We start from the raw sequence: 11,515 nt of genomic DNA, 5'->3' as shown, positions 1-11,515 counted from the left end.
AAACTGTTTGGGAGATCACAGATACTAGTTCCTTGTGTTTTACAGTGGTAGTATGATTATATTACATGAGTATGTATATGTGAGATATTACACACACACACACACACACACACACACACACACACACAGTGCCAAAAAATGTATACAGTTTTTAAGAAATGAAAACTGTATTAAAATTGTAATACTCAATATATACCAATAACAAAAGATGAATACAAGCCATGTTTCACTTCTGCAGTTAAAAGAGGTACTCAAAATGGTTACCATCAGCATAATTTTAATACAGTGTTTTCCTTTTTAAAAATGTGTATACATTGTTTTGATACCCTCTGTATATAAAATTAAACATACCAGAAGCAACACACCATTTCATACTTCTTCACACTATACCATGTTTTGGGGAACTACTTATGAGGGAGATAAAATTTTAGGGTGAACTATCGAAAAGGATAAGGAAAATGATTTGCTTCTTTCTCTTTGGGAAATTTTTTTCTTTTTATTAAATTTATTGGGGTGACAATGGTTAGTAAAATTATATAGGTTTCAAGTGTACATTTCTATAATACGTCATCTATGTATTGCCTTGTGTGTTCAGCACCCAGAGTCAGTTCTCCTTCTATCACCATATATTTGACCACCTTTTTCTTCTTCTACCACGTCCCCTCCCCTTTACCCACTGGTAACCACTAAACTGTTGTCTGTGTCTATGAGTTTTTGCTTCTTTGTCTTGTTCCTTTGTTGCTTTGTTTTATATCCCACATATGGTGAAGTCATTTCTGTCTCACTTATTTTGCTTAGCATAATAACCTCAAGAGCCATCCATGTTGTCACAAATGGCACAACCAAAGTGTCCTTTGATAGATGATTGGATAAAGAAGATGTGGTACATATACACAGTAGAATACTACTCGTCCATAAGAAAAGATTCTTGTATGAGAGAATTCACGTCGTGACTAGATGCTTCAATCCACACTGATCTGCAGGTTATATGATGTTTCCAGTGCCGGTGTGGAAACGTGGTGAAGGTTATCATCAGGCTGTGCTGCTTCAGGCACTGGACAGATGGTCAGATGTCCTGAATCACTGGACCAAAGCCTGAAAAAAGGTCTTAGGGACCCATCAAAGGAGCCTTGAGAAAAGGTGTAAATATGGGATTTATCTGTCATATTATAGAATGAGATAAGTCCATCCTCATATTCTAGGAAAATGCACACCCTGGCAAGGCGCTCTTTTAGAGTAAGCTGTGTTTCTGGAGAGGTGAGTGCCCAGTACTCATCCTTATGAAACCTGATGGCCCAGAAACCATCCTCTGGTTTTATGGAAATCCTTCCCCTCCTCATTACATTATGCCTACAAATTCCCAGGTCCCAGGCCCCACCGTCTTTGACATCTACCTCCCAATAACACCTCTCTGAAGTGATGACTTGACCCAGCACACAGGGAAGGGAATAAAATCTCTGTGGGTTCTTAGGTAGATCTTGAGACTTCTCTCCCAAGGTTACACGTCTGTTCCCTTCAGACAGGATGAGGGCCGGATGGGCCGTGGCTGGATCCAGAATAATATTCACTGCAAAGACAATAACCCTTTTAATCTCTGAAAAGGATACAGTGATCGCGGAAGTGGAGATATCCGTGTCGGCATGAGATACTTGGGGCTTATGGGAGATGTGGAGTCTGTCACAGGCCCTAACAACCTCCCCTGGTACTGAGCCTGAGCATAAGGAGCAGAATTCCTCTTGGACCATCAGGGAATGACTCACCAGCCTGGAAAAATTCTTTCCTCCAGTCTGAAAAGAACATAAATATGCATTATCAGATCTAGTATTTGAATTTTCTGGCACAAAAGGTAATTTCTTCTTTCTAATACGTCTTTTGGTTAAATGTCCTAAATTTATTTTGCAATTTTTGCTTGATCTTTTAAAGTTTCTACTGCTTTTCTTATTAACCATAAGAATTAATTCCTGTAACTTATACTTTCTGTAGTACCAACTACAGATGTTCCCAAGGTATAGTTAGCCTCTTCATGAACAGACAGCAAAATTATTAACACATGTTCGCCACAAGGACCCCTGTTGCATTCAGGAGAGACTGTGTGACTGACTTGTGGCCAATCAAGTGTTGACAGCAGAGATTCATACCATTTCTAGGCTTCAAAATAAACTAGTTTTTGTGATTTTTATTTTTCTCATTCTAACTATCACACTTTCCTCCCCCTCCCCCTGGGCTACAACACTGGAAACAAAGGCCGTAAAAATGGAGAAGAGAGGAGACTGGAAAAAAACCTCAGTCTCACAGTTATTGTTTTGAAGAGAGTTGCTCAGGAGAGTCACCGAACCAGGAATATTCATATTATAATTTGTGCCAGGAATTTCAAGCAGTTGTGTTAAGACAAGGAGATATGAGAGCTACTTTTTATAAAAATCAAAGTTAGTTACACTGCTCCACGCAGAAAGGTCTACTATAAAATGAAAATGAAGTACTGAATAAACCCTTGAAATGTGTGGTCTTGGTTTAGAGCTTAGGCAATAGGAGTGACAAGACAAGACAGACAAAACTGACTGCATATATAAACATCCACGATAAGCAGTGACAAAACTTTTGCTAAAACTGTTGCCTGTGATCATTTAGAAAGCATATAATGTGCTCTAAATAGACTGCAGATCTAAAGAAAGAGAGCATTTATTGAATCTGTTACTAACATCCTGCTAAAAAACAAACAAAAAATACCTATTCATTTTTGAAATAATTATTCACCTTTTTTCAAAATAAATGAAATATTCCAAAAAAATGGGTAGCTTTCAGAGTTTAAAAAGATGATTATTTTCTAGATCAAGAGTCAGCAAATTATGGTCTATGAGCCAAATCCAGCCCACCACTTGTTTTTGTAAATACAGTTTTATTGGAAGACAGCCATGCTAATTAATTATGTATTGCCTGCTTTTATACTAAAAGGATACAGCTGAATAATTGTGACACAGACTATATAGCCCACAAATATTTTATAGCCCTACAGTATTTACAATTTGGCCCTTTATAGAACAAGTATGGCAATCATTTTTATAAACCAACCAAAAATAAAAGATAAAATTAAGTGCATTTTTAACATAAAAGAATAGTGCAATTTCTTTATTGAACAAAGTGACTTAATGGAAAGAACAGATTAAGATGATGGACTTTGCACAATTGTTTCCAGTAGCTTCTAGAGAGCAACCATAAAAGTTGATGTGTAGGGTAATAAACAAGATTGAAAAATATGTCTACAGTTGTACTTTGTATTTAGTTATTGAAACATGAAACTAACTGGAAGGAAATATATGCGATGCCTACTAAATTTGAAGGAAAATGTTGTCAAAAATAACATGAAAAGGACTTCCAGAATGGCTGAGTGAATAGCTTGGCAAATCTTCTCCCCCAAAACAATAATATCACTGGAAAAATTGTCAAAAATGACCACTTTAAAACTGTGGAAATTGACAAAGGCACACATCAAATAGAGAAACACTCATTTAAGAAAAATTATTTAAAATGATTAATAAAAGGATGTTCATCAAAAGATGTTCTCTAATTACAATTGAATTAAGTTGGAAACAAGATAACAGAAATAAAATTTTAAAAATAAACAAAAATTTGGATATTAAATTATACATTTATAAATAATCTATGGATAAAAAAAGAAACCAGAAAATAATTTAGAAAATATCTTGAATTGAATGAAAGTGAAAAAACTACATAGCAAAAATTATCAGATGCAGCTAAAAGCAATGGTTAGAGGGAGCTTTAGAGCTTTAAATGTTTGTAGTAGAAAAGGAGAGTTATCTTAAACCAATAACCTAAACTTCTCCCTGAAGAGACTGAAAACAAAAAAGTGAACTATGCTTGAAGCAATCAAAATTAAGGAAATAATAAGCATTAGATTAATACTCAATGAAAATTCAGTAGAGTAAATCGATGGCACAAATGTTGCTTCTTAGAAAAAGTCAGCAAAGTTTATTAGACTTCTCAATAATAAAAAGACAGAAGCACAGTAATCAAAATCAGGTATGAAAGAGGAGATATAACTATTGACTCTACAGAAATTAGAAGGAGGCCCAAATGGGAATTTTATGAAAATCCCTATGCCAATAAATTAGACATAGAGGAAATGTTCAAATTCCTGAACATACAGAAATTAGTGAAAATGACTTAAAAAGTAGAAAATCTGGATAGACTTCATAGTTATTACCATATTATTGATTATATTCCACATGCTTTACTTTATATATAGTCAATAACATTGTGATAGTGTGGTATGGAGTCAGGTGGTTGCTGAACTTATTATAGTGATCACTTCTTTGGGTAGATAAATGTTGAATAACTGTGGTATGCCCCTGGAACTAATATAATATTGTATTTAGCTGTATTTTAATAAAAATTTTTTAAAACTCTGGATATACTTCTACAAGTTAAGGAATTAAATTATTAATTAAAAACTTTTCACAAAGATGTTCCCAGGCCCAATTGCTTTTACTGGTGAATTTTAGCAAACATTTAAAGGATAAATAATACCAATATTCAACAAAAATTTCTAGAAAATAGAACACTTCTCAGCTCATTCTGTGAGGCTAGTACCACCTTAATACCTAAAGCCAGACAAAGACATTACAAATATCCCTCATGAATACAGATGTAAAAACTGTCAATAAAATATTAGCAAAACAAATATACCAACACATGCAAAAAAGATTATAGACCACCACCAAGTGGAGTTCATGCCCAGAATGCAAGATCAGCTTAATATGTGAAAATCAATTAAAGTAATAAACCATACTAATAGAATAAAGGCTAGAATAGCATAATCATCTCAACATCAATGCCTATTTCTGATTAAAAGAAAAACAGCAAAACAATCAACAAGCTGAGAATACAAGGGCAGGTTTTCAACCTGATAAAGGCTATCTATGAAAAATTTTAAACTGACAAAATAATGGTAAAAAAATAAATGCTTTCACTCCACGATAGGGATCAAGGCCAGGATATCTGCTTTTGCTATTTCTATTCAACATTGTAATGGAGGTTCCATATAGTCAGATATATATATATAGACATTCATATTTAAAAAAAGAAGCAAAACTCTTTTTATTTACAGTTGACTCATTGTGCCTCTAGAAAATCATAAAAATATCCAAAAAAGTCTATTAGAACTACAACAAATAAATGAATTCAGCAAGGTCACAGGATAAAAAAATCAATATACAAAATTTAATCATATTGCTATGATTAAATTTAATCATATTGCTATGATTAGATTTAATCATATTGCTATGAAATTAACAATATGAATAGTCTGAAAATGAAATTAAGAAAACAATTCCATTCATAATTGCAAAAACTATCAAATACTCAGGAAGAAATTTAATAAAAAAGTGCAATATTTGAGCACTGAAAAATACAAAACATTGCTGAGACAAATAAAGAATATATAAGTAAAAAGAGAAACATTTAATGGTCATAAGTAGGAAGACTCACTATTACTGAAAAGGCAATTCAACCTAAATTTATCTGTGGAGCCACAGATTCAACATAATTTCTATCAAAATTCTAGCAGCCTTTTTTTTGTTTTGCAGAAAATTTTAAGTCAATCTTAAAATTCATATGGAAATACAAAGGAAACAGAATAGGTGAAACAATTTTTTAAAAGCTCACAATAAGAAGAGTTACACTGTTAAATTTCAAAACATACCACAAAGCTATAGTAATGAAGACAGTGTCATATTGTCTTAAGGGTAGACAACCAGATGAATGGAACAGAAATAAACGTATGATCAATTGATTTTTTCGAAAGGTGCCAAAGCAATTCAGTGGGGAAAAGTATAGTGTTCCAAGAGTTTGTGTTAGCACAATTGAATATTCACATGCAAAAAGATGTTCTTGTATCTTTCCCTCACTCCACACAAAAAAATTAACTCAAAATATGTCATATATCTAAAGTTAAGAGCTAAAGCTATAAGACTCTCATTAGAAAAATTGGAGAAAAATCTGTAACCTTGAGTTATGCAAGTAGTTCTGAGATATGACACCAAAGCTAGAAATAATAAAAGAAAAAACTGATAAATTGGACCTTATCAAAACAAAAACTTGTGTACTTCAAAATACACTGATAATAAAATGAAAGAACAGTACACAGACTGGGGAAAAATACATTCACATCATTTATCTGATAAAGGATTTGTATCCAAATACATAAAAATTTCTTACAAGTCAATAGTGAAATGACAAACGTCCCAATTTAAATATGGCAAAACAGTTAAATAGACATTTTGCCAGGGAAGATATACAAATGACTGTAAACCATATGACATAACACTCAACATCACTATATGTAAGAGAAACTCAATACCACAATGAGATACACTTCACATCCAATAGGATGGCTATAATACAAATTATAGATAATAACAAATGTCATATATTGCTGTTCAAAATGTAAAATGGTGCAGACACTTTGGTAAACATTTGACAATTTCATTAAATGTTAAACATCAAGTTACCATATGATTCAGAATTTCCATTCCTAAGTATACAACCAAGAAATGAAACACATTTTTTTCACCAAGATGTGTACATGAATGTTCCTAGCCGAACTGTTCATAAGACATCCAAAGTGGAAGTATTCTAAATGCCTATAAAGTGTGGAGTAAATGGGCATAGTGTGGCGTATCCACACAATGGGATATGGCATGGCAAGAAAAAGGAACAAACCACTGAAACATGCTAAAACATGAGTTTCAAAACTTTATGCTAACTGGAAGAAACCAGAGATTTAAAAAAACCCATGTGTTATATGATTCCAATTGTATATGTCCAGAAAAGGTAAATTTATAGAGACAGAAGGTCTATAGACTAGTGGTTGCCTGGTTTTGCAAACAAGGATTGGCTGAAAATGGAAACAAGAGATCTCTTTGGGGTGATGGAAATCTTCTAAAACTGGATTTGGTGGTGGTTGCCCAACTATGTAAAAGTATTAAAAATCATTGAATTGACTTTTTAAAAGTGAATGAACACTTAAAATGATTGACTACATGGTATGCAAATTACACCTCAGAAAACCAGCTCAAACTAAAAACTTCTCTAAGTGTGAAAGGTACAAAGCATGTTTTGTGACACTGAATTTTCACAAGCCGGACGTGCGCTGTGACACTATGCCTTTGAAGTGGGGTACAGCCAAGGGGCACTAAGGACAATAGAAAGCAAGTTACACCTCAAGAGCAAAATAAGGGTCTCCAGAATCAGGAAACTTCTTCTGCTCTCAGGATAGAAGTCCTTCACTTCTTCTGCTCTCAGAATAGAGGCCTTGTGGGATTCCTTACTGCTGTTGGCAAATGATGCCTCTTCTGTTTTCTCCTTCCCTATTCTAAGTAGAATTTTTCTTCCATGTTCTACTGTAGTTCATTTCAGTATGGAATAGAGGGTCCTGACAACTCCTCTCTTTTAGCACATAGATTACAAGTTCCAGAAGAATTCCATCCAGACCTGAGGAAGAGGACTAGGAATGCCTTTGAATTAGCTGCAGTGACTGGATGGGCCCTCGGCTTGTTTTTTGAGGAAGGATTGAGTGAGTTATATACACGGGAAGAAGCATCAAATTGACCTTAGGTGACTAGAAAGACAGCATGTTGTAGAGATTGCTAGGCTCTAAGAATATTCATTTCTGTTCTGTTTTCTGGGCAAACAAACATTTTCCAGCTCCCATTATGTGTAGGTGAAACCATGTGACTGAGAAGTGGTCTATCTACATAGGCAGAAGTGACGAATGCCTTTTCAGCCTCTGCCACAAATCATTCCTCTCTGGTGATATTCACATTTTTTTCCTCTCCAAAAATTTTGGCTGGAATTGAAGGACATCTAGAGTATTGAGAAGCTACACATGGAAGAGTCCAGATCAAAGTAATTGCTTGGAGGGCATCTAACAAGTAGAGCTTTTTGACCAGGAATATTTGTGTATACATAAGGAATACACTGTAGCTCACTAAACTATTATGGTTTGGTGTTCATTTGAAAGAGCAGCTAGAATTAACATAAATATAAAACCTTTTTGGATTCATAAAAAAAAAAGGTAAATCCATTACCCTGAAAAGATAATCTCATCACTTCGTGATATCTATGTTAATTAACTTGTAAGTGTCTTGTGAGACACAGGTGAGCAAAAGATGAAAAGAAATGTACTTAAAAGTTATCAATCTTGCTAAGTTTTCTATGTAACAGAAGTAATATTCTATGTATTTTTCTCTATCATGTGGTAGCTGATCGCATGATGTTTTACAAAATTTAAGAGCTTAATTATATATCTTAGAATCTGGGAGAACTATCATGGTCAGGACAATGTACTCACCTGGGTACAATGATGTTTTTTGCCAGTCTGCAAGTGAAAAAAATAGTGAAATATTATCCTTCCTTGGCATTTCTCATATCTTTTCTTTTCTTCCCATGCATGGCATTCCCTAAGTATTCAATTACATATCTATCTATCTATCTATCTATCTATCTATCTATCTATCTATCTCTATCTATCTATCTATCTATCTATCTATCTATCTATCTATCTATCTATCTCCCTTTCCTTCCTCACAAACATGTGACCATTCCTTTCCTGAACTTGAAAATGATTGGGTTTGTGTATGTGTGTGGAAAAATATAAAGTCAGAAGAAAAGAGAAGCTAAAAGCAAGAGAAGGAAGAAATGGGGAAAAAAAGGAAGATAGAAAATAAAGGAATGATGGATGGAAAGGTGGATAGTTTGAGAAATGAAGATGAAAAAAGGATAAAAAAATGGAAAGAAGGAAGAGAGGGGAAAAAGGAGAAAAGAAGGAAGAAAGGTAAGGAATTTGAAAGAGCACAGTGAAGGAATAAAGAATTGAGAAAGAAGTGAGACATAGTGAAACATGAGTCATAGAGAAGGGAAGAGAAAAGAAGAAAAGTTTGGGAAATTCCTTAAAACAATTTTCCATCTCAATAAAGAGATATTCCAAATCAGAAAAAAAAAACCACACGAGTTACCTAACTTTTACAGATCTCTTCCATTTTTGTTTCTATACAGAGAACATAGGCAATGGTATACTATGCATGGCTTTCTGGGAAGGGTTTAGAGAAGGGTTAGCATCATATTATTTGTGGAATTTGATCCATGAAACAACTTCTGAGTTACTTACCCTTCCTAAATTGAGCTTTCCTCTCATCTGAAAGGAGATGCACTCATAAGACTGGGACACTCAAAGAGATCAAGATATAGAAACAAAGACATGCATTCATCTCAGGGATTTATCATAATCATTACTATCACATTAGTCAAGCCATTGTTCTGTTCTGAAATTGTTTCTCATGGATAAAATGAAATTGAATTGTTTGATTTTAAGAAATTAATCAAGATAAGCAGGTAAATTGCATGATAATTGCAACACAGAGAGGCAATAGGGAAACGTAAAAGATGGAGAAAATGATAAAGTGAAGCAAAGAATCACCACAGGATGACAAAATCTTGCAAATATTTTAACTATTGGAATACAATTACCAAATTCCTTTTTCAATTTTTCTGAAAAACAAAAGTGAAAACCTATCTTAATGTCACAGAAAAAAGAAAAATTAAACTTGCTTACAAAAATTCCAGGCAATGACATAAATTAGCTTATTAAGGGTTGAGAAACTCTCACTTTTTTCTTCTAGAACACTAGTTGAAAAACAAAGGGAAAAAACATATCACACATTTACATAGATAAACAATTTTACAGTTGAAATTCAAGAGGGAAATTATTAAATTCCCCAAAGAATTATTCTTTTTGAACTATTTTAGAATACTTATATTAAAGAATATCATCACCTGCAATGTTGTCATGGGCACAACATCTGTGCAATAGCAGCTACAATTTCTTCAATGCTTCGTATAAGTTAGGGATTTGCTATGGGCTTCATGTAATTACTCAATTGAATGTTAGCAAAATAACTATTAAGTTCTTGATGTTTTCTGTCTTATTTTACTTAGCATGGTAATTTCAAGATCTATTCATGTCGAGAACAAAGAACCATATGACTTCATTCATATGTGGGATATGAAACTGAAAGCAATAAATGAATAAGGCAAACAAAAAACCAAAAACTCATAGACACAGACAACAGTTTAGTGGTTACTAGAGGGTAAGGGTTGGGGGGGTAGTAGAACAGGTACAAGGGGTCAAATATATGGTGATGGAAGGAGTAGTCTAGGTGGTGAACACACAATGCAATATATAGATGATGTATTATAGAATTGTAAACTTGAAACCTGTGTAATTTTACTAACCAATGTCACCCCAAAAATTTAATAAAAATTTAAAAATAACTATTAAGTTGTGCTCCTGTTTACACAATGAAGATCTGAGAATCAAAGGGGTCAATAACATGGCAGAGTTTCTATTGGTAAATGGGCAGATCAATTATTTGAACCTAGGGTATACAAAATGAAGATTCCTAATCACTATGCCACTCTTAGTCCAGCCAGCTGAGTCTTCAGTCACAAGGTGGGAACAGTGGCATCTACTACAAGGAACCACCTATTGCACTTTTTTAAAAAAGGGTGTCTTGATGCATAGAAGAATTTTTGAGTTTTTCTTTGATTGAGATTGTGGGCACACCAAGCACCACAGAGCCCTTTCAAATATATTCTCATTAGAACTTCACTCATCTCAGAGCCTCAAGAAGGAGTTATTGTTATCATCATAGAGATAGCTAAAAAATAATACGGTAGATAAAGAGAAGGGTGAGTGGGAAAAATGAGTTAACAAATGGGAGAAGAACAAAGCATGAAATAGGTAAGAGAAGTTGTAATACAATACAATGAATGAAAATCACAAAAGAGAAAATTACACAGAGAAAGTAGAAGGCATGACAAAAGGAGGAAGCAAGCAAAAATCACTAGATGAAGACCATATCTTATAGTCATCAAAGTTTACCATTTTCTTTCCTAAGTTGATCTGAAAAATAAAAAGAGTAAAATAAGAATCACTATGAAACAGACAGTAGGAAGATCATATCTTATAAATAGTCATTAAAGTTTACCATTTTCTATCGTAAGTTGATCTGAAAAATAAAAAGAGTAATATAAGAAATCACTGTGAAACAGTAACAAAATAAACAAAAAAATCTTATCACCTATTATGTATATAATAGGTTAGCCATTTCAGAGGAAACAAATTTATTTTTTAGGTGTTTTACTGACTGAAAAAAATCTATGGGAGTCTACATTGCTTTAAGTCAAATGGTAAAATAGATTTTTAAAATATTAAATTTAATGTAACTGAACTGAAAATCCCCCAAAATGATTTCATGAAGTCTTCTGTAGACATGATATCATTGTTGTTGTCATCATCACCATCATCACCACCATCACCACCACCACCACCACCACCATCACCAGCATTACCATTGACATTCATTGAGTGCTTTCTCTGTACCAGGCTCTGTGACACATGCTTTGTGCAAGCAGCATAACATTTTATCATCAGATTGCC

At 33.7% G+C, this 11,515-nt stretch overlaps 1 protein-coding gene across 1 annotated transcript; it reads right to left on the bottom strand.

Moving 5' to 3' along the window:
- Positions 1-843: 843 nt before the first annotated feature.
- Positions 844-9,199, bottom strand: LOC109373062 (butyrophilin subfamily 1 member A1-like). The gene is made up of 4 exons (XM_019626630.1): positions 9,185-9,199; positions 8,369-8,395; positions 1,761-1,787; positions 844-1,567 (listed from the first exon to the last, which is right to left on the bottom strand). Exon 4 carries the CDS (start codon positions 1,338-1,340, stop codon positions 963-965), a length of 378 nt encoding a protein of 125 aa, XP_019482175.1. The 5' UTR covers positions 1,341-1,567; positions 1,761-1,787; positions 8,369-8,395; positions 9,185-9,199; the 3' UTR covers positions 844-962.
- Positions 9,200-11,515: the final 2,316 nt, after the last annotated feature.

This window comes from Hipposideros armiger, unplaced genomic scaffold (genome assembly GCF_001890085.2).
Source record: "Hipposideros armiger isolate ML-2016 unplaced genomic scaffold, ASM189008v1 scaffold_687, whole genome shotgun sequence".
Classification (NCBI taxonomy): Eukaryota; Metazoa; Chordata; class Mammalia; order Chiroptera; family Hipposideridae; genus Hipposideros; species Hipposideros armiger.
Note: the sequence above shows the minus strand (reverse complement) of the source record. Positions and strands in the feature narration are given on the sequence as shown.

Coding starts and splice junctions, on each gene's coding strand:
- LOC109373062 (XM_019626630.1), bottom strand. CDS start 1,340: ATGAGGAGGGGAAGGATTTCCATAAAACCAGAGGATGGTTTCTGGGCC.